The following is a 27,943-nucleotide window of genomic DNA, read 5'->3' on the forward strand; positions in this document are numbered from 1 at the left end:
TCAGCCTCTCAGAACTGCAGAACTCAAATTAAGTTGCCTAGTTCTGCAGTATTTGGACATACCCATCCAATTTGACCATTTGCAGAATAATCAATCTTCCTGAAAAGTTCTTCTATTTGGTCATCATGCTAGAATGAAAAACAGTAAAATTAATTATCTGAAAATAACACTGGCATTATCAAACTAGGTCACAGCTACAGTAATAAGGTCATGAAAAACATTAAGGAAGGCTCTCAATGTCTTTGGAAAGTCAATTCTAAATATATAGTTCAAGTTTAATTGTCATTCAACCATATGTGAATAAAGCCAACAAAACAGTGTTATCCTGAGGCCAAGGAGCAAAATGCAGTACCAACAGTCACACATGACATGAAACACATACAGCACATATAACACAACAAGCACGTACAAGATATCAGTAAAATACAGTGGCACAAAAAAAAAACTAGTCCAAGACCCCGAGTCTATGGATGTTGCAGCAGTCTGCAGTCAAACATAACACAGCTTTGTCTTCTGTCAAGGGAACACTGGGGGGGGGGGGGGGCAGCACTGACTCCCACTTGAAACCTCACCACACGACCTCTAGTGGAGCGCAAAGACTCTAATGCCTTTCTCTGGGGCAGCTGCAGCTTGAGGCCTAGTCCTTGCTATCACCAAGGCCACACAGCTCCCCCACTTACCGCCCCTACCATCCGCCAAAAAGATCTGTGAATCGGACTTGCAGCATTCCATATTAATAATGTCTGAGAAGGTCTTGCGATCACTCGCTGTTAGGTTGAGCACCGCCTTCACACACTGACTTCTCCGACGCCTCTCTGATGCAGGGAGCAGCACGATCCAATTTCAGCTCCTTCAGTTTCTCTGCCAATGAGTAACTCACTAATGAGGTACTCCTGCGGTACTTTAAGTTCTTAATGTCCAGTAGGGTCTTGCGATCATAAAAAAACATGCTTAGAAAGGACAATAACATATTTGGTTGACCCCGTAGAAGCCACTGTGTTCGAACACACATCCTTCTTACTGAAAGAAAATAGACCTTCCAATAAACAATGGGGCTCAGATCTCAACATCTCCATAAATCATCGTCACTCTCCACCTCCTGTTTTATTCCAAATGTTCAACACTACAAGAATATTGTGCTTGAATTTACTTTGTCACATGCTCTTTTTTTCCAGTTGTCATTTCCAGGCTAGGAAATATTGAGCTTTTCTAGTCTTTCTTCAATTATTATTACCTTTCACCACTCTTCATCGGACCCTCTCTGAAATTAGTGTTTGTTTCTGCTGCATGATGACTAGAAATAGACAGAGTTTTAAGCAATGTGTTGTAGAGTCATTGCAACAAGTGAAGATTTGGACTGCAGTGGGATAGTAATTTAATCAGCCAGCAACCCCACCCACAGTGGATGAAGTTTAAAAGGAACCACAGGAGGCTTAACTCTGGTTCTTGCACCACACCATCCAACGTTTACCACTGAACACTGTCATTTTGAACACAAACAACACACACAAAATGCTACAGGAACTCAGTAGGTCAGGAGCATCTGTGGAAAGGAATAGTCAAAGTTTCAGGCTGAGACCCTTCATCAGGGCAGGAAAGGAAGGGGGAAGCAGGTGTGGGGAGGGGAAGGGTGCAAAATGGCAGGAGATAGGTGAAACCAGGTGATGTGGCTGGGTGGGGGAAGGGAAATGAAGTGAGAAGCTAGGAGGTGATAGGAAGAGGAGGTAAAGAGCTGAAGAGGAGGAATCTGATAGGAGAAGATGGTGAAGAAAGGGAAGGATGAGGGACGCCAGAGGGAGGTGATGGGCAGGTGAGGAGAAGATGATGGGAAAATGGAAAAATTGATAAGGTGGAAGGAGGACGAATTACCCAAAGTTGGAGAAATTGGTATTCGTGCCAAAGTTAATCACTTTGAACATATTTGGTTTGGCATTGGGGTGATAAGAATAATGGTTAACTTTACACGATAACAGAAGAGAATTAGAGCACGAGTAGGTCACCCAACTCTTCAAGCTTGCCTGTCCATTCAATATGATCATGACTGATCCATGTGGGTTTGAATTCTTCTTTCAAGCCAATCCCCATGACCCTCAATTTCCTGATTGTTTAAGGCATTATCAATTTCCATCTTAAACATATCTAATAATCTGCCCTCCATCACCCTCAGGGAAGATTATTTCCAGAGACTAATACGCTTCTCCTCATTCCCAAATCAGGCTGGGTGAGAAATGGGTGATCAGCTGTTCCTCGGTGATAGGAAACCTACAGGTAATTTTCCTCCAGTGCACTCTATCCACTACCATACACACACACACATAAGAAAAAGATTCGGTAGATGCTAGAAATCTAGAGCAACACACAAAATTCTGGAGGAACTCAGCTGGTCAGACAGCGTCTATGGAGGGGAACAAACAATCGATGTGCATGCTCACCCATCTCTCTGCAGTATCTTAATCTCCTCACAGATAACCAACAAGTAATACTGTGAATTAGGCGATACCAAAGGATTATCCACTATCACTGTCAGCAATCACAACTCCTTCCAGATGGGAACATCCAGAACCGATAATCCTCTAACAGGAGGTCATATGTCCACTTTTATCAGTAGATGCTCCCTTGAGAGTACTAGCACGCAAGTACAGACTGCTGAGCAACCACTGTTTTGCTTTGCACCTCCTTTTTCAACAACTCACATAGTAGGCCAACAAATTAAAACCAGTATTAAGAAAAAAAAACCCAGTCATCAAAATGACTTGCACATCCATCATTGATTATTCTTCATTAACCCTTTAAGGATTCTGTGTTACTGGCTGTTTTCCTAGCAACTAGGGACAACCAGTTCAGTTAGCTATGGGAGATTTTCAGCAACTTGTGTGTACAACTGTTGGGATGAATCAATGCTCTCTCTCCTTATGTTACATTGACAATCACCTTTTCTCCCAGAAATCTCCATACATCACAAAGCAAATGATGAAGCAGATATCAGTCCAATTTTCCATGCAACTTTGCCTGGTTACAATCTTCAGCAACAAAATGCTCCAAGCATATTAGTCTCTGGAAATAATCTTCCCTGAGAGTGATGGAGGGTAGATTATTAGATATGTTTGAGATGGAGATTGATAAATCCTTGAACAATCAGGAAATTGAGGGTCATGGTGATTGGCTTGAAAGAAGATTCGGAGCAAGAAGGCTGCGAGTGAACGGCTGATTTTTCGGAGCGAAGCGAGTTTTTTTACTATTCAGGATAAAAGAGAGGCGAGACTGCGCAGGCGCGTGACATCAGCCAGTAGAGTGTGAAAGGTTTAAAAAGAAGACCGCCATATCCAGTGGGCAGTGGAGTGAGAGGCAGCAGAGTGATAGGGCTTCAGCTCAACGGGCTTAGGTGGTAACGGGAAGAGGAGAGGTAGGTTTACCTGTGTTAATTGCAGAAAGGAAGTAGTATGAGTGTGAGGCCAATTTTCTGTGCTCTGGACTCCAAGCTGGGTCCTGGAGTCTCCCAGCCTCACGGACAGCCATTTCTGCACTAGGTGTGTTGAGCTGCAGCTCCTAAGGGACCGAGTTAGGGAACTGGAGATGCAGCTCGATGACCTTCGCATGGTCAGGGAGAGCAAGGAGGTGATAGAAAGGAGTTATAGGCAGGTGGTTACACCAGGGCCATGGGAGACAGACAAGTGGGTCACAGTCAGGAAAGGGAAGAGAAGGGTCAGGTACTAGACAGTAACCCTGTGGCTGTACCCCTTGACAATAAGTACTCCTGTTTGATTACTGTTGGGGGTGAAGCAATAGTGGCCGTGCCTCTGGCACAGAGTCTGGCCCTGTGGCTCAGAAGGGTAGGGAAGGGAAGAGGATGGCAGCAGCGATAGGGGACTCTATAGTTAGGAGGACAGACAGGCGATTCTGTGGACGCAGGAAAGAAACTCAGACTGTAGTTTGCCTCCCAAGTGCCAGGGTCTGCGATGTTTCAGATCGTGTCCAAGATATCCTGCAGTGGGAGGGAGAACAACCAGAGGTCGTGGTACATATTGGTACCAATGACATAGGTTGGAAAAGGGAAGAGGTCCTGAAAAAAGACTACAGGGAGTTAGGAAGGAAATTGAGAAACAAGACCACAAAGGTAGTAATCTCGGGATTACTGCCTGTGTCACGCGACAGTAAGTACAGGAATAGAATAAAGTGGAGGATAAATGTGTGACTGAGGGTTTGGAGCAGAGGGCAGGGATTCAGATCTCTGGATCATTGGGACCTCTTTTGGGGCAGGTATTACCCGTACAAAAAGGACGGGTTGCACTTGAGTCCCAGGGGGACCAATATCCTGGCGGGGAGGTTTGCTAAGCCTACTGGAGAGAGTTTAAACTAGAATTGTTGGGGGTCGGAACCAAACTGAAGAGACTGGGGAAGAGGAGGTTGGCTCACAAGTAGAGAAAGCTTGGAGACAGTGCGAGAGGAAGGATAAGCAGGTGATAGAGAAGGGACGTGCTCAGACCAAAGGTTTGAGATGTGTCTATTTTAATGCAAGGAGTGTTGTGAGCAAAACGGATGAGCTTAGAGTGTGGATCAGTACTTGGAGTTATGATGTGGTGGCCATTACAGGGACGTGGATGGCTCAGGGACAGGAATGGTTACTTCAAGTGCCAGGTTTTAGATGTTTCAGAAAGGACAGGGAGGGAGGCAAAAGAGGTGGGTGCGTGGCACTGTTGATCAGAGATAGTGTCACAGCTGCAGAAAAGGTGGACACCCTGGAGGGATTGTCTACGGAGTCTCTGTGGGTGGAGGTTAGGAACAGGAAGGGGTCAATAACTTTACTGGGTGTTTTTTATAGGCTGCCCAATAGTAACAGGGATATCGAGGAGCAGATAGGGAAACAGATCCTGGAAAGGTGTAATAATAAGAGCTGTCATGATGGGAGATTTTAATTTCCTAAATATCGATTGGAACTCCCTAGAGCAAGGGGTTTAGATGGGGTGGAGTTTGTTAGGTGTGTTCAGGAAGGTACCTTGACACAATATGTAGATAAGCCTATAAGAGGAGAGGATGTACTTGATCTGGTATTGGGAAATGAACCAAGTAAGGTGTCAGATCTCTCAGTGGGAGAGCATTTTGGAGATAGTGATCATAATTCTATCTCCTTTACAATAACACTGGAGAGAGAGAGAGGAACAGACAAGTTAGAAAAGCGTTTAATTGGAGTAAGGGGAATAATGAGGCTATTAGGCAGGAAATTGGAGGCTTAAATTGGAAACAGATGTTCTCAGGGAAAAGTACGGAAGAAATGTGGCAAATGTTCAGGGGATATTTGTGTGGAGTTCTGCATAGGTACGTTCCAATGAGACAGGGAAGTTATGGTTAGGTGCAGGAACCGTGGTGTACAAAGGCTGTAATGAATCCAGTCAAGAAGAAAAGAAAAGCTTACAAAAGGTTCAGAGAGCTAGGTAATGTTAGAGATCGAGAAGATTATAAGGCTAAGAGGAAAGAGCTTAAGAAGGAAATTAGGAGAGTCAGAAGGGCCTATGAGAAGGCCTTGGTGGGCAGGATTAAGGAAAACCCCAAGGCATTCTACAAGTATGTGAAGAGCAAGAGGATAAGATCTGAAAGAATAGGACCTATCAAGTGTGACAGTATGTATGGAACCGGAGGAAATAGCAGAGGTACTTAATTAATACTTTACTTCAGTATTCACTATGGAAAAGGATCTTGGTGATTGTAGTGATGTCGCAGCAGACTGAAAAGCTTGAGCATGTAGATATTAAGAAAGAGGATGTGCTGGAGCTTTTCGAAAGCATCTAGTTGGATACGTCGCAGGGACCGGATGAGATGTACCCCAAGCTACTGTGGGAGGTGAGGAAGGAGATTGCTGAGCCTCTGGCGATGATCTTTGCATCATCAGTGGGAACGGGAGAGGTTCCGGAGGATTGGAGGATTACGGATGTTGTTTCTTTATTCAAGAAAGGGAGTAGATATAGCCCAGGGAAAATTATAGACCAGTGAGTCTTAACTCAGTGGTTGGTAAATTGTTGGAGAAGATCCTGAGAGGCAGGATTTATGAACACTTGGAGAGGTATGATATGATTAGGAGTAGTCAGCATGGCTTTGTCAAGGGCAGGTCATGCCTTATGAGCCTGATTGAATTTTTTGAGGATGTGGCTAAACACATTGATGAAGGAAGAGCAGTAGATGTAGTGTATATGGATTTACAGCAAGGCATTTGATAAGGTACCCCATGCAAGGCTTATTGAGAAAGTAAGGAGGCATGGGATCCAAGGGGCCATTGCTTTGTGGATCCAGAATTGGCTTGCCCACAGAAGGCAAAGAGTGGTTGTAGACAGGTCATATTCTGCATGGAGGTCAGTCACCAGTGAATACTGAAATGCTAATTAAGTACCTCTGCTATTTCCTCCGGTTCCATACATACTTTCCCATTGTCACACTTGATAGGTCCTATTCTTTCACGTCTTATCCTCTTGCTCATCACATATTTGTAGAATGCCTTGGGGTTTTCCTTAATCCTGCCCACCAAGGCCTTCTCATGGCCCCTTCTGGCTCTCCTAATTTCCTTCTTAAGCTCCAGTGGGATCTGTTCTGGGACCCTTACTCTTTGTGATTTTTATAAATGACCTGGATGAGGAAGTGGAGCCATGGGTTAGTAAGTTTGCTGATGACACAAAGGTTGGAGGTGTTGTGGATAGTGTGGAGGGCTGTCAGAAATTACAGTGGGACATTGATTGGATGAAAAACTGGGCTGAGAAGTGGCAGATGGAGTTCAACCCAGATAAGTGTGAAGTGGTTCATTTTGGTAGGTCAAATATGATGGCAGGATATAGTATTAATGGTAAGACTCTTAGCAGTGTGGAGGATCAGAGGGATCTTGGGGTCTGAGTCCATAGGACACTCAAAGCAGCTGCGCAGGTTGGCTCTGTGGTTAAGAAGGCATATGGTGCATTGGCCTTCATCAATTGTGGAATTGAATTTAGGAGCCGAGAGGTAATGTTCTAGCTATATAGGACCCTGGTCAGATCACACTTGGAGTACTGCGCTCAGTTCCGGTTGCCTCACTACAGGAAGGATGTGGAAGCCATAGAAAGGGTGCAGAGGAGATTTAGAAGGATGTTGCCTGGATTGGGGAGCATGCCTTATGAGAATAGGTTGTGTGAACTCGGCCTTTCCTCCTTGGAGCGATGGAGGATGAGAGGTGACCTGATAGAGGTGTATAAGATGGTGAGAGGCATTGATTGTGTGGATAGTCAGAGGCTTTTTCCCAGGGCTGGAATGGTTGCCACAAGAGGACACAGGTTTAAGGTGCTGGGGAGTACAGAGGAGATGTCAGGGGCAAGTTTTTTCACTCAGAGAGTGGTGAGTACGTGGAATGGGCTGCCGGCAACGGTGGTGGAGGCGGATAGGATAGGGTCTTTTAAGAGACTTTTAGATAGGTACATGGAGCTTAGTAAAATAGAGGGCTATAGGTTAGCCTAGTAATTTCTACGGTTGGGACATGTTCGGCACAACTCTGTGGGCCGAAGGGCCTGTATTGTGCTGTAGGTTTTCTATGTTTCTAAACTGCAATAAGTGGTAATGTTGGTCGGATCGCAGAACCTTGGCTATACATGAATGAGAAAATTCTAATTGTGAATCAAGCATGAAAGATTATCCCCAAGAGTGAGGCTGCTCCAAAACATTGCTGATGCAGACAGGGAATCAAGTACATTACCCACTAATGCATACAGCTATCTCAAATCCATTGCAGAAATAACCCCAAAGGCATAATCAGGAACAGCTGACTAGTCCTAATTATTTCATACTTTAAGTCACCTTGCCCAAGAGTTAACAGCAAAGTTGCATTCAATTCTTGCTGTACATGCTACAATAGTAGGTTCCCATGGAATAGCCAATATTCAAGCCATTGACGCGTGCTTTCAAACGGAGATCAGGAGAGCTAGGTTACTGCCCTTTTTCTGCTGACTTCCTCACAATTCCGTGTAGAGTTTCCTCCAACTCAACCTATACCTGTCACTTCTAACTCATGGTAAAGGTTGTCAATTGGCTAAAGTATCTTTTCAAATGAAGCAAAAAATTTCATCCTCCAAATGAGTCATTTTCCTATCACATACACATCTCAACCCAATTACAATTTTCTGTATACTAGAATCCTCACATCCAACACCAAAGCTGACCCAGGAATTACACTAATGAATTCATACCAGGAAAAATGTAAAGTATATGGAATGATTGGTATAATTTCTAACCACTTGGAACTAGTTAGTATTAATCTACATGTATAAAATTCAGAGTACAGTTCTGTGGAAAAGTCTGAGGCAAATATATATAGCTACGTTGCATAAGACTTTTGCACAGTACTGGAATAATGTTACGTATTGCACGATACTGCTGCTGCAAACTAAAACATATTTCGCAACATATGTGAGTGATGATAAACCTGATTCTGTTATGGTCTCGATTGTGGACTGAGAGTGGGAAGGGGGCGGGAAGAAGGGAATCATGGTTGGGAAAAGGGAAAGGGAGAAAAGAGGGAGCAGGAGGCACCAGAGAGACATTCTGTAATGATCAATAAACCAATTTTTTGGAATCAAATGACCTTGCCTGGTGTTTATATACCCAAGGCTTTTACACAGTACTGAATACCCAAATATTATACCCTATTTGGTGCTTAGATGAAGCATTTGTTTTTCTCATATTTCCATTGAGGCATTGAGCACCATTTGATTTATATATCAATTCCAGATAAGACAATTAACTCAGAACAAGGCAATTAAGTCTTTCATTGTGCTTTAATTACAGGTTTCTGTATTATTACTGCTGCTTTAATTGTCACAATTAATTTTAAGAGAAAATTTCATCCCCCAATTGCAGTGAAACATTCTCACAGGAAGGAAAAATAGTGAAGGTGTATAAATGTATACAATCCAAGTTTCCTACACTTACTATGCCACGGTATCCCAGACATTTCTTCATTATCAGCTTGAATGCTTTTACATCCAACAGTGATCTGCCATCACTTTCAAATTCCTAAAGAACAGAAGCAAATTGGGATTTCTTTTCCACTGATCAAACCCCCGATTACAACTGAGTTAATTGAGCTCAGATGGTCATAAATAATTTATTTACATCTCAAAGTCAAAGTCAAGATTTTTGTCATATGTACAGATATAATGAAAAACTTGTAGGCACTTGACATCATTCACAAGAGAAATATAAACCAACTGTACACAATTATTACAAGGGAGCACAACTGCTTCAAGGTAGCACTAAGCTAAAACATAGAAACATAGAAAATCTACAGCACAATACAGGCCCTTCGGCCCACAAAACTGTGCTGAACATGTACTTACCTGAGAAATTACCTAGGATTACCCATAGCCCTCTATTTTTCTGAGCTCCATGTATCCATCCAGGAGATTTGTAAAAGACCCTATCGTATCCACCTCCACCACCACCAAAGGCAGCCCATTCCACACACTCACCATTCTCTGCATAAAAAACTTACCTCTGACATCTCCTCTGTACCTACTTCCAAGCACCTTAAAACTTTGCCCTCTCATGCTAGCCATTTCAGCCCTGGGAAAAAGCCTCTGACTATCCACACGATCAATGAGTCTCATCATCTTATACACCTCTATCAGGTCACCTCTCATCCTCCGTCGCTCCAAGGAAAAAAGGCCGAGTTCATTCAACCTATTCTCATAGGCATGCTCCCAAATCCAGGCAACATCCTTGTAAATCTCCTCTGCACCCTTTCTATGGTTTCCACATCCTTCCTATAATGAGGCGACCAGAACTGAGCACAGTACTCCAAGTGGGGTCTGATCAGGGTCCTAGATTGCTGCAACATTACCTCTCAGCTCCTAAACTCAAGCCCACAATTGATGAAGGCCAATACACCATATGCCTTCTTAACCACAGAGTCAACCTGCGCAGCAGTTTTGGGTGTCCTATAGACTTTGACCCCAAGATCCCTCTGATTCTCCACACTGCCAAGAGTCTTACCATTAACATTGTATTCTGTTACCATATTTGACCTACCAAAACGAACCACCTCACACTTATCTAGGTTGAACTCCATCTGCTACTTCAAAGCTCAATTTTGCATCCTATCAATGTCCCACTGTAACCTCTGACAGTCCTCCACTCTATCCACAACACCTCCAACCTTTGTGTCATCAGCAAATTTACTAACCCATCCCTCCACTTCTTCATCCAGGTCATTTAAAAAGTAGGGGGTCCCAGAACAGATCCCTGAGACACACCACTGGTGACCAACCTCCATGAAGAATATGACCCGTCTACAACCACTCCTTGCCTCCTGTGGGCAAGCCAGTTCTGGATCCACAAAGCAATGTTCCCTTGGATCCCATGGCTCCTTACTTTCTCAATAAGCCTTGCATGGGGTACCTTGTCAAATGCCTTGCTGAAATCCATATACACCGCATCTACTACTTTACCTTTATCAATGTGTTTAGTCACATCCTCAAAAAATTCAATCAGGCTCGTAAGGCACAACCTGCCTTTCACAAAGCCACACTGACTATTCCTAATCATATAATGCCTGTCCAAATCTTCATAAATCCTGTCTCTCAGGATCTTCTCCTTCAACTTACCGACCACTGAAGTAAGACTCACTGGTCTATAATTTCCTGGGCTATCTTTACTCCCTTTCTTGAATAAGGGAACAACGCTCCAATCCTCCGGAACCTCTCCTGTCCCCACTGATGATGCAAAGATCATCGCCAGAGGCTCAGCAAAACACCTCCCTTGCCTCCCACAGTAGCCTGGGTACATGTCGTCCAGTCCAAGTGACTTTCCAAAAGCTCCAGCCCATCCTCTTTCTTAATATCTACATGCTCAAGCTTTTCAGTTTTCTGTAAGTCATCCCTACAAACGCCAAGATCTTTTTCCGTAGTTAATACTGAAGCAAAGTACTCATTAAGCACCTCTGCTCTCTCCTTCGGTTCCATACACACTTTTCCACTGTCACATTTGATTGTTCCTATTCTCTCATGTCTTATCGTCTTGCTTTTCACATACTTGTAGAATGCCTTGGGGTTTTCCTTAATCTGCCAAGGCCTTCTCATGACCTCTTCTGGCTCTCCTAATTTCTTTCTTAAGCTCCTTTCTGCTAGTCTTTTAACCTTCTAGATCTCTATCATTACCTAGCTCTTTGAACCTTTCGTAAACTCTTCTTTTCGTCTTGACTAGATTTACAACAGCCTTTGTACACCACGATTCCTGAACCTTACTATCCTTTCCCCATCTCATTGGAACGTACCTATGCAGAACCCCATGCAAATATCCCCTGAACATTTGCCACATTTCTTCCGTCACAGTGCAGATTTAGTTGTTTTTTTTAACTGGATGGCTTAGGGGACAGACAAGTGAGTTAGGGGTCAGATTAAGGTTTAGGGGGAATTATTTGTCAGACCAGAGTCTAAGTCTCTGCTCTGCGATCAAAAATCCATAACATGGATATAGGACATCTGTGGTCGGGTGTTGGATATCAGACTGGCAGAGAGTGAACAGGGGTCTCCCTCAAAGTCAACCACGAGGAATTCTGCAGATGCTGGAAATTCAAGCAACACACATCAAAGTTGCTGGTGAACGCAGCAGGCCAGGCAGCATCTCTAGGAAGAGGTACAGTCGACGTTCGGGCCGAGACCCTTCATCAGGACTAATGAAGGACATCCTGACAAAGAGTCTCGGCCAGAAATGTCGACTGTACCTCTTCCTAGAGATGCTGCCTGGCCTGCTGCATTCACCAGCAACTTTGATGTGTGTTCCCCCAAAGTCAGCTGGTTGTCAGCAGGTTCTGGAATTGGAGTTCCATGTGAGCAGGAGAAAAGAATTCCAATGACCCCGTGTTTATGAATCGGTGAAATTGGTGTTAGAGGCCTAGGGTTTGGCAGGTCTTGGGATTGGTGCCTAGGATTGGTCGAATCAAAAATCCAGAAGGTGAGGCCCATTTAGATCTGCAGACAAATCCTTGAACATTGGCCAGTCTACCAACTCAAAGCAATTCAAATTCATTCCTCTAATTCTGCTATCTAGCTCTTCAAGGTCTTCTTCACCAGTCCCATCCACTTTAGTCAGTTCAAGCACAGCCAGGTGGTCAGAAGTACAGGTGAGGGATGGAATGGTAAATGTTCTTGATGGTGATATAGCAGTGGTCGAGTGTGTTGGGCCCCACTGGTGTTTCAACTGATGTGCTGATTGTAGTTAGGCAGAGACTTCTTCAAGCTAGCCTGATTAAAGTCTCCCACCATAATACGACAGTTGTCAAGGCGAATTGCTAGTTTCTCAAATGCTAGCTCGATGTTTGCCTGAGGTGAGATTTGCTCTGTAGTCAGAATGAGGGCGGAGAACTCCCATGTTAAGTAGATTGGTCAGCACTTCACAGTCAGATATTCAATTCAGGGGAGTAGCAATGGGACAAGACAGCCACATCTGTGCATCATGATGTATTTAAATCTTGATCTGCAATTACTGATCACAAGGCTGATATCAGTAGACATAGAATGTGATTTACTTTTATTGCAAGACTTTAGTGCATCCAATATTTCAAATGTGATTGATGGTGGTTGGCCTAGATCTAAATCCAGCTGAGCTCCACGAAATAAGACACCAATTTGTTAGTCGATGAGTTTTCTCTTGGGAGAAGGTGGGTAAAGTAACTTCTATTATGAAACACAGTTGGACAAGTTTACACCATTTACTAATATTTTAGCCAAAAGGCTCATGGATTCAGTTGTTAATAGTGGTTAGAAAACAACTGGTCAGTCATTAAATGAATCATTTAATGAAAGAGGCCGGGGTGAATCATAAAGTTCTGGTAGACATATTTATTGATTTGTCTAAATTTTTAGATTCCTTTACTTTATGAATTATTATTAAAGCATTGGGCAAGTGTGGTTTGATAGCCAATTTGTAGACCTCACAGCTGACATTGTACAAATTCTGAAACTCGTATTGAGAACGAAAATGCCAGCGGTATAGCAGGGAGACTGATTTTCCCCATATTATTTAATATCAAGATGGAAATCCTTTTATAATGGATTCACTTTTCTTCTCACAAAGGCAAGTCCAAAAACCTCAAGTGCTTAGAGAATTTTTCCAAGAAGACAGGTCTTGAAGTTAATCTCAGTCAGGCTGTTCAATTATTTTTATAAATCTTTTGAAAACAAGAGATTCATTTTTGACTCAATCAATATTTGGCTCTATAATGCAGGTAGGATCAATTTTATCAGTCCTGGAGATTGTGAAAAATAGCTTGGGGTCAGGAACAATTCCTTCATAGGTTGTCCAACCAATGACAAGAGTAGTAAACTCTAGGAATGGGGTGGAAGTTTTCTTAGGACTTGGGGCATGGCCAAGTGGTTAAGGCGTTCGTCTAGTGATTTGAAGGTCGCTAGTTCGAGCCTTGGCTGAGGCAGCGTGTGTGTCTTTGAGCAAGGCACTTAACCACACATTGCTCTGTGACAACACCGGTGCCAAGCTGTATGGGTCCCAATGTCCTTCCCTTGGACAACATCGGTAGCGTGGAGAGGAGTGACTTGCAGCATGAGCAACTACTGGTCTTCCATACAACCTTGCCCAGGCCTGCGCCCTGAAAACTTTCCAAGGCGCAAATCCATGGTCTCATGAGACTAACGGATGCCTATAAAAATCCCTTAAAGAGCTCCAGAGACCTCAACTGCTAAGCTTCATGCTGACAACTGTGAGAAGTTGCATCACAATTGAAAATGCTGCGTGGATACCAGCAATGACAGTTTTTGTTGGTGGTGCAGAGGGAAGCCCAAAAACACTGCACCATGAGCCTCCTTTTGAACTTCTGTCTCCCCATATACCTTTGACATGCAGCATCAGTATTAAAGTGTTATTCCAAGGCCAAAAAATGGTATGGAGCAGTTTCTGGGTTGTACACTCTGGACTAATCATTCAAGCACAGCATTAGTCATAGTCATACTTTATTGATCCTGAGGGAAATTGGGTTTCATTACAGTTGCACCAACCAAGAATAGAGTATAAATATAGCAATATAAAACCATAAATAATTAAATAATAATATGTAAATTATGCCAGATGGAAATAAGTCCAGGAGCTGCCTATTGGCTCAGGGTGTCTGACCCTCCAGGGAGGAGTTGTAAAGTTTGATGGCCACAGGCAGGAATGACTTCCTATGATGCTCAGTGTTGCATCTCGGTGGAATCTCTGGCTGAATGTACTCCTGTGCCCAACCAGTACATTACATAGTGGATGGGAGACATTGTCCAAGATGGCATGCAACTTAGACAGCATCCTCTTTTCAGACACCACCGTCAGAGAGTCCAGTTCCATCCCCACAATATCACTGGCCTTACGAATGAGTTTGTTGATTCTGTTGGTGTCTGCTACCCTCAGCCTGCTGCCCCAGCACACAACAGCAAACATGATCGCACTGGCCACCACAGGCTCGTAGAACATCCTCAGCATCGTCCGACAAATGTTAAAGGACCTTAGCTACATTACATGACAGCTATATTTGGGAGTTCTACAAGACTAGTTAGTGCGCTTCTACAGTGCAACATCACATTCAATGTCTATTGTGCATACATTTAATTGGGACACATCAAGACCAGTACTTTTTGGCCCATTTAAGTGGCTGTCCCAATTTGATAAAGTTTCATGGAAATAGCTAAAAAAAAAAGTACAAAAAAGTCAAACTTCCATTTAGTTGAGGAACAAATTTTGTATTTAAATGAAATACAGTGCAAATTGGAACTCTACCCATACTACTACAGTACTATAACACTATGTGCTAGTTTCTTATAGTTATTGATGGAGGTATTCAGCCAGTGTATACTGTCCTGTTCTTTTGATTGACTGTAAATGAACAAAATCAGTGCAGACACCTCATGCAGATAACAGACTGTCTTCATACAATTCTGTCGATGATTGCATCCTTCAAATCTTCATTTTCATTGTAACTTTCAAGGTTATCATCAATACCTATACATTGTCCATAGTTCCTTCATTGAAGTGGTTTCATTTTCACTCAGTCATTTCTGTCAACTCCAAGCCTCAATACCTGAAACTGCAGTACTCAAAAGAGTTCTAAATTGTCTCACTACTTATTTCTCACCAACTATCAGTGACAAAAAAAATCACTTTTTTTTTTGAACAGAAAGACACTCAACTAATGCTATTTAAAAACTGTTTGCTCTAAGCGCAGTGCAGTGTCTAACAGCCACACAAATGTACACGACTGATCCCAACTAGAAACTGTTCAGTAACAGTCCCCTGGCTCAGTTAAGCAGCGCAGTGTTCCAAATAAATGAAGGGAACCCTGGCTATTTTCTTAATTGGTTTTTGTTCTTTAAGAGTTTTCCCCAAATAAGCAGCTACCCGATTAACAGATGGCCCAAATAACTGGAATTCACTGTATTTTGTTTGCGTCTGTAATGCGGTATTTGCAGAATAGGTTGCTTAAAAAAACAATTAACAATGAAACCAAGGCCAACTAAAATACTCTTTCCTTGACCTAATGGAGCTTACACACTTCCAACCATGGTAAATAGTGTTTGAAAGCATTTACCATTGGTAGAATGTAAAGCACCCACAGTTTTAAACCACATTTATTGTGTTTTCAAAACAATTTCCTTCTGTGTAGAATTGGAATCAAGTATCATTCAGGGCTCTTTATGGGCTATTTGGCCTCTGACCGCTTTGACTGAATTAAACTCTGCCCCATTTATCATTTTAGAATCAGTTTTCAAACAGGTTTGTTGATGCAGTTTACCAAGTTGAGGGTGAGATTGTGGTGCAGTGTGTTGGGAGGCAAAAGGGAAGGGCCACAGTTATGCTGATGAGGGAGCGGCCACAGAAGCATTGTGGGTAATTTGGAGTAATTCAGCTTCTATTGTTCATGGGTGCTTGGTTCCACCACCAGAGCAATTAATCAAAGTTTAATGATGCAGGCTCAGAACCAAAATGGTAATCGGAATTCCCTGTTCAGTTCATTTGACACAGATTCTTTTTGTATCTATTAAAGTGGTCTGTAGTCTGATGTTTTAGAATGGTTATACATCCCTTGCAACATGCAGGCAACCACATCAGGGTAATGGTTTAGTAAAATGCTTGCAATCACTTGCAGCCTTGCACTTGGCAAAACCTGATGAAAACAATGAATAGAAATCTTTTTCAGTGTTATACTCTGCATATATTTTTGGGAAAAAAATTGCCTTTATAATTTGTGTTACTAACAAATGATAGTACTGAGAAGATATAATAAAACAATATCAATATTTTAATTCAGCTAAAAAGATTAATAAGGTACGTAATTAATAATGACATAATGAAAAAAGGCAGGAGCACTTAGCTTAGTGTTGCTTCACTCTCTTGCAGTCTGATTGAAATTTATTCTTAATAGTGATAGCAAACTGCAGTTAAACTCACTTCAAAAGCAGCCTGGATGTTCTTCAGATGTGTCAAGGAGACCTTTTGTTCAATCTGGAAACAAAACAGCACTCGTTATTTGTATGTAATCATTGGTGTTGTTTGCTTAAAATACAAGCTACTGGTGCTAGGGGTTGTTGAAGGGAGCTGATGTGTCTCCTTTGGATGGGGATGGTAATCTATGTACCAGCCTGCAACAATGCCACCTGAACCATGTGGCTGAGAAACTCATGTTCATAAATCCCAGCTTTTGTAGTAAAATCAACAAATTTACCGTTGTTTGCTATCACTTCCATTTCACCACTCCATGCGCACAAGTTCAGAAACTAACGGATAGCATCAATGGTTTACTGCTTCCATGCAGCTGGTGCTTCCTTGCTGTGAAAGTCAGAACAGCCTAAGAGACCCGAAGGGCCTCGTCCTGAAACCACCAGGCTTTATCTCGCTTCATCGGTGCTGCCTGACCTGCTGAGTTCCTCCAACTTTTTGTGCGTGTTGCTAATAATAGATAATACTAGAAACACTTAGCCGGTCAACCAGCCTCTGTCGAGAAAGAAACCGGTTTCATGTTTCAGGTTGACAACTTTTCTGAAGGAGTACTAAAGTTCAAAGTTAAATTACTTTTACAGAGTAAAAGTATTATTACCTTTTACAAACATGGGGTAATCACCCAATGTTTCCAGAGGGAACTTGAGATACAAATTATGCACCAGATTCAAGAGGCACATTAGTGTTTCCCTGTTCATTTTCATTTCATTTAAAAATCTTTTTTATTAATTATTATTAAAGATCAACAAAAAATACATTAAGGTAATCAAGTCAATACGTACAATGAAGAATTGAATTAGCAAATAACCTACTAACAAAGCTAAGCAATATATCAATAATAATAAGAAAAAAATAAAGTGTTAAGAATATTTTTTGAAAGAAAAAGAGAAAGCAAAAAAGAACCCCTACTAACTAAGAGGGAAAAAACCCTACTGACTAAAAAAACTGAAAAAAAAACCCCATTGGGAGCACAACCCTGGAGCTAAACGTCATACAAGCTTCCATAAAAGAAAAACATCAATCCATCAACTCAAATCCATTTAAACAAAAATCGGAAGGAAACCATATTAATTAACTCAAATCAAATGATAGTAGCGGGAAAATGAACCCCACCTTTTCTCAAAATCAATCGAGGATCAAAAGTTTGACTTCTGATTTTCTCCAAACTAAGACGTAGTATCACCTGAGAGAACCATTGTATCAAAGTAGGAGCAGAGACATCTTTCCATTTTAATAAAACAGTCCTTCTGGCCAATAATGTAACGAATCCAATTACATGTTGGTCTGATAGAGAAATACCATGAATATATTGAGGGATTATACCAAACAAAACTGTCAATTTATTAGGTTGTAAATTAATTTTTAAAACTAGAAATTGTAGAGAAAATAGATTTCCAAAAATGTTTCAATACAGAACACGACCAAAACAGATGTGTCAATATAGCTGTTTCGGTTTTACATCTATCACACTGACTATCACCATTAGGAAACATTTTAGACAGTCTCTCTTTTGTCAAATAGTAACAATGTACAATTTTAAATTGAATTAAAGAGTGACTGGCACAGATCGAAGAAGAGTTAACCAAATTCAAAAATCCGCAACCAATCCTCTGTTATCAAGGTCATGTTAAGCCCTCTCTCCCAATCTTGCTTAATCTTAAGTGAAGGGTGATTGTGCTGTTGTAACAATAAATTATAAATTTTCCCAATAAAACCTTTCACTAAAGAGTTCATTTTTAACAGGTCAGAATCCTGTATATATGGAAAATTACTTAAATATTCTTGTAAGAAGTGTCTGACCTGAAGATATTGCAGGATATGTGAATACGAGAGTGAGTATTTAGTTACTAATTTCCCAAAAGACATCAATTGGTCATCTTGGAACACATCCATGAAGGAATAAACTCCTTTATTCCTCCAAGGAAGAAAGGTAGGATCACTTAATGAAGGTTTAAATAAATAATTTTGATAAATTAAACTAAAAAGTTTAAATTTTTTTTAGATTTAAAAAAATTACGAAACTGGAACTAAATTCGTAATGACTGCTTAATTACAGGATACAAATTTAAATTAGCAATTTTGGCCAGTTTTACAGGTAGAGGAGCTCCTAATAACGAGGTTAAGTGAAACTGTTTCACAGCTTTCAATTCCAAGTCAGCCTAAGGTGGTCATTCATTTTTATTAGCCCAATATAACCAAAAACACATATAATGTATATTAACAGCCCAATAATACATTCTTAAGTTAGGCAGAACAAGACCTCCATCCTTTTTTAATTTTTGTAAATGATAATTACCAATTCTTGGTCTTTTATTATTCCAAACAAAAGATGAAATAATAGAGTCAACCTGACCAAAAAAACTTCTTAGTTAAAAAAAATAGGGATATTTTGGAGTACATATAAAAATTTAGGTAAAATCATTTTAACTGCCTGAATTCGGCCGGCTAACTCCCTATTCATTTTAATGAAAGCAAACAGCTGCAATTTAACAAGATTCTGATCTAGTTTACTAATGTAAAAATGCTTTAGAAACCCTTACAGAATGCAGAGATTATATCTAACATGTCTCAAACATCATCTCAGCACTCACTCCAATTGATTTAAACATATAGCCCCCATTTTAAATCTACTAATGTCTGCCCTAGCATAATAGTAAGACTCAGTCACCATAATACCGCAGGATTTGAACATGGTTACTCACTAGCTACAAGTAGCCTGTAGCCAGGCCAGAACCAAACAATAACCCAGATGCAACAACCCAAAAGGAATGGTTGTTTACAAGATCTGACATACAGTGCTCTGCTGAAAACACTGATGAAGCATGCAAGGGGGGTGGTGGGGGGCAGTGGCAGGGAATAATATTACAGTAGAGTTGAGTATTGTGATCAACAGTCATAGAGAAGTTCAGCATGGATTTATGAAGGCCAAAGTGCCAAAAGCTTTCTTTAGGTCACAATCTAACTGTGACACCACTTTCAACAAATTATGGATCTATATTCCCAGATCCCTTTCTTCTACCACAACCTTCAGTGCTCCACCTTTCATTGTGTGAGACCAACACTAGTTGGTCCTTCCAAAGTTTAAAGTCTTGCACTTGTTAGCATTAAACTCCATCTGCCATTTTCCAGCTAATGCAGATCCCTCTGCAAGCCAATATAGCCTTCCTCACTGTCCACTACACCCCCAATCTTGGTGTGATTCGCAAATTTGCTGATCCAGTAAACCACATTATCATCCAGAACATTGATACAGATGACAAACAACGAAGGACCCAGCGCCGATCCCTCCGGCATACCAATTTTCACAGGCCTCCAGTCAGAGAGGCAAACATCTACTACCACTCTCTGGTTTGCCACACAAAGCCAATGTCTAATCCAGTTTACTACCTCATCCTGAATGCTGAGTGACTGAACCTTCTAGACTAATCTCCCATGTGGGACCTTGTCAGATGCCTGTAGACAACATCCACTGCCTTGCCTTCATCCACTGTCACTAAGGATGTTTTAGTATCTCTGCTAGGGCCCCAGCAATTTCTGCATTTGCCTCCTGTAGGGTCCAAGGATCGCCTCGTCAGGCCCTGAGGATTTATAGAATCATAGAATAGTACAGCACATTACAGGCCCTTTGGCCCACAATGTTGTGCCGACCCTCAAACCCTGCCTCCCATATAACCCCCCACCTTAAATTCCTCCATATACCTGTTTAGTAGTCTCTTAAACTCCAGTAGTGTATCTGCCTCCACCACTGACTCAGGCAGTGCATTCCACGCACCAACCACTCTCTGAGTAAAAAATCTTCCTCTAATATCCCCCTTGAACTTCCCACCCCTTACCTTAAAGCCATGTCCTCTTGTATTGAGCAGTGGTGCCCTGGGGAAGAGGTGCTGGCTATCCACTCTATCTATTCCTCTTATTATCTTGTACACCTCTATCATGTCTCCTCTCATCCTCCTTCTCTCCAAAGAGTAAAGCCCTAGCTCCCTTAATCTCTGATCATAATGCATACTTTCTAAACCAGGCAGCATTCTGGTATATCTCCTCTGTACCCTTTCCAATGCTTCCACATCCTTCCTATAGTGAGGCGACCAGAACTGGACACAATACTCCAAGTGTGGCCTAACCAGAGTTTTATAGAGCTGCATCATTACATTGCGACTCTTAAACTCTATCCCTCGACTGATGAAAGCTAACATCCCATAAGCTTTCTTAACTACCCTATCTACCTCTGAGGCAACTTTCAGGGATCTGTGGACATGTACCCCTAGAACCCTCTGCTCCTCCACACTACCAAATATCCTGCCATTTACTTTGTACTCTGCCTTGGAGTTTGTCCTTCCAAAGTGTACCACCTCACACTTCTCCGGGTTGAACTCCATCTGCCACTTCTCAGCCCACTTCTGCATCCTATCAATGTCTCTCTGCAATCTTTGACAATCCTCTACACTATCTACAACACCACCAACCTTTGCGTCATCTGCAAACTTGCCAATCCACCCTTTTACCCCCACATCCAGGTCGTTAATAAAAATCACGAAAAGTAGAGGTCCCAGATCCGATCCTTGTGGGACACCACTAGTCACAACCCTCCAACCCGAATGTACTCCCTCCCCATGACCCTCTGCCTTCTGCAGCCAAGCCAATTCTGAATCCTCCTGGCCAAACTTCTCTGGATCCCATGCCTTCTGACTTTCTGAATAAGCCTACCGTGTGGAACTCTGTCAAATGCCTTACTAAAATCCATATAGATCACATCCACTGCACTACCCTCATCTATATGCCTGGTCACCTTCTCAAAGAACTCTATCAGGCTTGTTAGACACGATCTGCCCTTCACAAAGCCATGCTGGCCGTCCCTGATCAGACCATGATTCTCTAAATGCCCACAGATCCTATCTCTAAGAATCTTTTCCAACAGCTTTCCCACCACAGACATAAGGCTCACTGGTTTATAATTACCCAGACTATCCCTACTACCTTTTTTGAACAAAGGGGCAACACTCGCCTCCCTCCAGTCCTCCGGTACCATTCCCGTGGACAACGAGGACATAAAGATCCTAGCCAGAGGCTCAGCAATCTCTTCCCTCGCCTCGTGGAGCAGCCTGGGGAATATTCCGTCAGGCTTCGGGGACTTATCTGTCCTAATGTATTTTAACAACTCCAACACCTCCTCTCCCTTAATATCAACATGCTCCAGAACATCAACCTCACAAACCTGATTTGCTTCAGAGTAGCAAACACCTTCTCCTCTGTAATTTGTACAGTATCCATGAGGTTGATGCCACTTTGCCTCACTTCTGTAAGACTCCATATCCATCACCCATGTAAATACAGATGCAAAGAATGCATTTAAGATCTCCCCCATCTGATTTGGCTCCACACATGGATTACCATTCTGGTCTTCCAGAGGACCAACTTTGTCCCTAGCTTTCCTTTCCTTTTGCTCTTAACATATCTGTAGAATCCCTTAGGATTCTACCTCACCTTGTCTGCTAGAGCAACTTCATGCCTTCTTTTATCCTTCCTAACGCTGTCCAATGTGTTCTCTCATATTTCTTGTACTCCATAAGCACCTCATTTGTTCTTACTTGCCTATACTTGCTATGCATCTACTTTTTCCTCTTAACTGGGGTCGCAATATCTCTTGAAAATCAAGGTTCCATACACTTTATCTTTACCTTTTATTCCAACTTTGTACTCTCAAAGTTTCATTTTTGAAGGACTCCCACTTTCCAAGTATACCTTTGCCAGAAAACAGCCTGTTCCAACTCACTGCCAGATCATTCCTGATGCCATCAAAATTGGCCTATCTCTTTGCATATTTACTTTGAAACCAATAGCATTGTGGTCACTGGATGCAAAGTGCTCCCCTACACCAACTTGTGTCACCTGCCCCATCTCATTTCGTAATAGCAGATGCAGTATTACACGCTCTCACGTTGGAACAACACGCCACATTGTCATGAGAAAACACACCCTGCTGACATGAGAGACTTCAACTAGGCCAGTCTGAAGGAGTCTCGGCAGTGCTGAGGTTGGTGAAGAGAGGTGGAGGAACATTTACAAATCTGTTTTGAATTGGTGGATCTGTGACGTTCAAGACCAACAATCTAAAAGCCTACAAGAAGTCCAGGTACATCCTACGGAAGGCTGCTGTGAGAGCAAAAAGGCAGTTGCAGGAGAGGCTAGAGGCAGAACCAGTCACACAATAGCTATGGCAGGGTTTGTATGCCATTACTTAGTGAAGGAGAACTTCAAGGGCTTCTATAGATATATTGAGCAAATGGATATCAAGGGACAAATTTGGTCCTTTTGAAAATCAGCCTAGTCCACGGAACCAAAATAGATGGAGGAGATCTTAATTTTTTTTTACCAACGCATATTTACTTGGAAGGCAGGCACAAGGTCTATGGAATAAGGGTCTATAGGGCACAGGGTCTATATAACACAGGGTTTATAGAAGAGTACAGACGTTATGGGCCATATCCAGATTACAGATGAGGAGGTGTGTGCTCTCTTGAGACAAGTTAAGATGGATAAGACCACAGGGCCTGAGAAGCTGTCTGCTTAGACATTGTGGAAAGCTACTGCAGAAACAGCAGGGGTCTTGGCAGAGAGATTTGGATATTAGAATTCAGACCGGCAGAGAGTGGATGAGCTCTGTACCAGGTCAGTGAGTTGTTGGTGGGTTTTGGAGTCAGAATTCTGTGTGGGCAGGAGGAATGGAACAAGTTCCGCTGACTCCCTGGGTTCATGAATCAGTCTGAGACCTGGTGTTCAGGGTCCCGCCATCAATCCAGGTTTCAAGACTGGGTTTTCGGTGACCATCCTGCCTGGGGTCGATGCCGAGGATGAATCGGAAACCCTGAACTCAAGGCCCATTGGATGGAACCGAGACCGAGAATCCACTGGAGAACTTGAAGCCAGGTGTCTGCAGCCTGATTCTGTGCCCACTGGAGTTGGGGACTTGTCCTGGACTGAAATGACTGTGTGTGCATGGCTAGGAAGTTGCAATGAATCTGGTTTTTATTGTTGTTTGCCGCTTGTTGTGTTCTGTCAAACATTGTGGGCGCGCTGTGTGGGCGGCAAAGCATGGTGACACTGACAGGCTGTCCCAGCACACCCCAGGGTGTGTTGGTTGTTAATGTAAATAGTGCATTTCACTGTACATTTTGATGCTCACTTTAGTCTTAATGGTACACCTTACATCTATAGAAACCTGTAAGTTTTTGGTGACATACTAAATCTTCCCAAACTTCAAATGAAGTAGAGTCACAGGTATGCCTTCCTCAGTACATTGAACCCAGGATAGATTCTCTGAGATGTTAAGAGTTCAGGAACACTGGGATTTAACATGTGTTTTCCTCATGAAATACAGGTACAATACTGACGACGTGGCATTGCACCTTACTCCCTCCTTGATGTCAGAATCTATTGGGATTCTGCCATGGTCCCAAACGGTATTTCAACGCCATGGTATATAATCGCTTAAATAAAGGAAAACTGTTGGCTGCAGTTTACTATTTAGCCACCTTGAATGACAGCAAAAACAAGCAAGGTGGCCTAGCAACGACATAACAAGGTGTCACTTATTAAGCAAAAAGAATGCCAGTGCAGTGAACCATCCCACTCTGTAGTGCACGCCACACTGCACCAACCCTGACAGGAGACTTTGACAGCTTAACTGGCTGCACGGAGAGAAAGTGACTGGGGGATGCAGGATACGTAATCCACTATATAATGTGAGGAAGAGGACGAGGGCACACAAAAGCAGTGCATGCAAAATAGCAGCAGTTGAACACTCATTCGCACAGGCCTTCAATAAGATTATGACTGATCTCGGGTAGAGAAGATGATGTGTGGTAGATCGGCTAAGCAGTGTCACAACAACCTTGCACTCAACATCAGTTAGACCAAGGAATTGACTGGGGGCTTCAGGAAAGGGAAGTGCGAGAACACACAGCAATCCTCATCAGTGGAGGCGGTCAATGGGGACATACCAAACTTCTTTAGCCTCCTGAGGTGCTGGTGAGCTTTCTTGGGTGTGACATCCATGTGGTTGGACTAGGGCAGGCTACTGGAGATGTTCACTCCCAGGAACTTTACTTCCTTAATCCTTAACCTCAGCACCACTGATGTAAGCAAAAGCATGCACACTGCTCTTCTGTCTGAAGTCAATGACCAGCTCTTTTGTTTAGAAACACTGAAGGAAAGACTGCCATCACGACATCATATTATTAAGTTCTCTATCTCCATCCCGTACTCCGGTTCATTGTTACTTGAGATATAACTCACTATGGTGGCATCATCTGCAAACCTGAAATTAGAGCAGAATCTGGCCACACAGTCATGAATGTTCAAGGAGCAGAAAAGGGTTTGAGAACTCGACCTTGTGGAGCACCTGCATTGAGAACAATTGTGGTGGTGATGTTGCTGCTTATCATTACTGATTGTGGTCTATTCGTCAGGAAGTCAAGAATTCAGTTGCAGGGGGAGGTGTTGACTATCAGGTCTCAGAGTTTGGTGATGTGCTTGCTTGGAATAATTGTATTGAAGATGGAGCTATAGTCAATAAACAGTAGTCTAACGTAAGTGTCTTTACTGTTCAGATGTTCCAGAGCTGAGTACAGAGCTAGAGAGATGGCATCTGCTGTAGACATGTTTCGATGGTAGGCATTAGGCAGAACTTGTCTAAGAGGCTAGAGTTAATATGTGCCAGTGACCAGTCTCTTAAGGCACTTCATGATGGTGGATGTCAGAGCCACCAGGCAGTAGTCAATAAAGCACACCACCTTGTTTTCCTTAGATACCAGGTGACAGTGGTCTTCTTAAACAAGTGGGAACCTCAGATTGAAGCAGGGAGAAATTAAAAATGTCCACAAATACTTCTGCCTGCTGATCTGTGCAGGATCTAAGCTCACAGCCAGGGACACCATCTAGGCTAAATGCTTAATGCGTGTTCACTCTCCGGAAGACTGACCTTACATCTGCAATAGTCCCTGTGGGTTCAGATGCACTAGAGACTGTCATGTTGGCTGATGATATATCAATTCCTTTGGCTCAGACAGTCCGTAGAATGTGTTTACCTCATCGGAAAGGGATGTGCTGTTGTCGTTGCTGAACTTGAGTAGCTATACACAAAAAATTGCTACAACAGAAGGTCAAAGGTTAGGAATCCTGCTGTGAGGAACTTACCTCCTAACACCCCAAAGCCTGTACGTCGCATACAAGACTCAAGTCTGAGTGCGATGGAATACTCTCCGCTTGCCTGGATGAGAGCATCTTCAACAACACTCAAAAAGCTCGACACAATCTAAGACACGGCAGCCCACTTGACAAGCAACCCACCCACAACCATTCACTCATTCTACCACGGACACACAGTGACACCAATGGCTACACTTCAGCAATTTCCCAACAATCCTTTGACCACATCTTCCAAACCCTGATCTCTACCAGACAAGGGTAGCCAAAGCACACAAACACAAGCTCCTGGAAGTTCACCTTGAAGCCTGTCACTATCCTGACTTGGAAATGTATTGCTGTTGCTTCACTATGGCTGGGTCAAAATCCTGGAACCCCTTCCCACACAGCAGTGTGGCTATACGTGCACCTCAAGGGCTGCAGCTGTTCAAGAGGGTGACTCACCCCCATCTTCTCAAGGGCAACGAGGGATGAGCAATTAAACGCTGGCCTCGCTTGCTAAACTCAATCACTTGTTAACTGAACAAGGGCCAACTAACAAGAGCTGCCCACAGCTTCAATGCAAGCTGGGAGAAGCGGTTTCTTTGTAATATGAGGGTAAAATCTAAAAAACAATCTGAATCTTAAAAATGAAATGAAGGATGGCGTTTAGAGTATTCAATTTGCTACCAATAACGTGAAAGGAAAGTAGCTGGCAGGTAATAAATACAAAAAAAAATAAAAATCAAATTGAATAAAGTAATGTATAGGTCTGTTTTAAGACCATAATACATAGGAGCAGAATTAAGCTATTTGGCCTGTGGAATCTAATCCACTATTTCACTATGGCTGATACAATTTTCCTCTCAGCCCCAATCTCCTGCCTACTCTCCATATTCCTTCATGCCCTGACCAATCAAGAATCTATCAACCTCTGCCTTAAACATATATACAGACTTGGCCTCCACAGCTGCCTGTGGCAAAGGATTTCACAGATTCACCACTCTCTGGCTAAAGAAATTCCTCCTCACCTCTGTTCTAAAAGGACTTAATTTGCAAACCACGTATTACCCAAAGTAAAGCACTGTGATTGCACAGCAAGCCACATGCAAAGAGCACAAAATTTTTTTAAACTGCATTATTTTCAAATAATCACATCAAAAATCAGGCTATCACTTTCAAAGACTGGTGGAGTTGGAGACTGTATAGTGATCAAAAGGTGCAGCAGGATTTAGATCAGCTACAGATATGGGTGGGTGGATGAGGTTTCATCTGAGCAAATACAAGATGTCGCACTTTGGGAGATCAAAGTAAGTGAGAAGTGTACAGTTAATGGCAGGACCCTCAACTGCATTGATATGCAAGGAAGTTTGGAGAGCAAGTCCAGAGCTCGCTGAAAGTGGCTTACGTTTTTCATTGGTCAGGATGCTGACTAAGGAAGAAGTTGAGAAAGAAACTTGATTGGTTAGGCTGTACTTGAGGTAGTATACAATCTGGTCCTCCATTACAGAAAGAATCTGGAACCTTTGAAAAGGGTGCAGAAAGGTTCACCAGGATGGTGCCTGAAATCGAGGCCATGAGCTATAAAGAGAGGTTGGGTTATTTGCTCTGGAAATATTCTCAAGCGACCTGATAGACATTCATAAAATTATGAGAGGTAAAGGTAGGACAAATAGTTAAAATCTCTTTTCACATGTTAGAAATGCAGAAGACTAAAGGGCACACATTTTAAGGTGAAAAGGGAATGTCAAGATGTGTGGACAAGTTTTTTTTTAAAACACAGAGTACGTGCCTGATACAACACTGGTGTTTAAGAGGCTTTTAAATACGTAGGGAATGGAGGGGTATGGCCCATGTGCTGGACTGGGCCTCTGTTGTTTGTGATGTGTATGCATTAAATGACCCAGATGAAAATGTAGATGAGTGGGTTAGTAAGTTTGCAGATGACACAAAGATTGGCTGTACAGTGGATAGCAAAGAAGACTGGCAAAGAATACAGCTGGATATAGACCCATTGCAGATATGGGCAGAGAAATGGCAGATGGAGTTTAACTTAGTCAAATGTGATGTGTTGCACCTTGGTAGGTCTAATGTAAAAACATGATAAACTGTTGAGGGCAAGGCTCTTAACAGCACTGATGAACAGAGGGACCTCGGGCTCCAAGTTTATAGCTTCCTGAAAGAGGCTACACAGATTGATACAATGGTTAAGAAGGCATATGGCGTGCTTGCCTTCGTTAGTCAAGGTGATGAGTTCAAAAGTCAGGAAGTTATGTTGCAG

At 42.5% G+C, this 27,943-nt stretch overlaps 1 protein-coding gene across 6 annotated transcripts in view; it reads right to left on the reverse strand.

Moving 5' to 3' along the window:
* wdr95 (WD40 repeat domain 95) overlaps positions 1-27,943 on the reverse strand; it is a 136,070-nt gene that overhangs the window by 83,234 nt on the left and 24,893 nt on the right. For 3 of the 6 annotated variants that reach the window (XM_072262948.1, XM_072262945.1, XM_072262949.1), the window contains 3 exons: positions 16,435-16,488; positions 8,935-9,018; positions 63-128 (listed from right to left, as the gene is read on the reverse strand). In XM_072262948.1, the coding sequence (XP_072119049.1) occupies positions 63-128; positions 8,935-9,018; positions 16,435-16,488 (204 nt within the window). Of the gene's footprint in view, positions 1-62; positions 129-8,934; positions 9,019-16,434; positions 16,489-17,595; positions 17,681-27,943 lie in introns of those variants that run through there. The other 3 variants (XM_072262947.1, XM_072262950.1, XM_072262951.1) reach the window with 2 other exon arrangements.

This window comes from Mobula birostris, chromosome 7 (assembly GCF_030028105.1).
Source record: "Mobula birostris isolate sMobBir1 chromosome 7, sMobBir1.hap1, whole genome shotgun sequence".
Classification (NCBI taxonomy): domain Eukaryota; kingdom Metazoa; phylum Chordata; class Chondrichthyes; order Myliobatiformes; family Myliobatidae; genus Mobula; species Mobula birostris.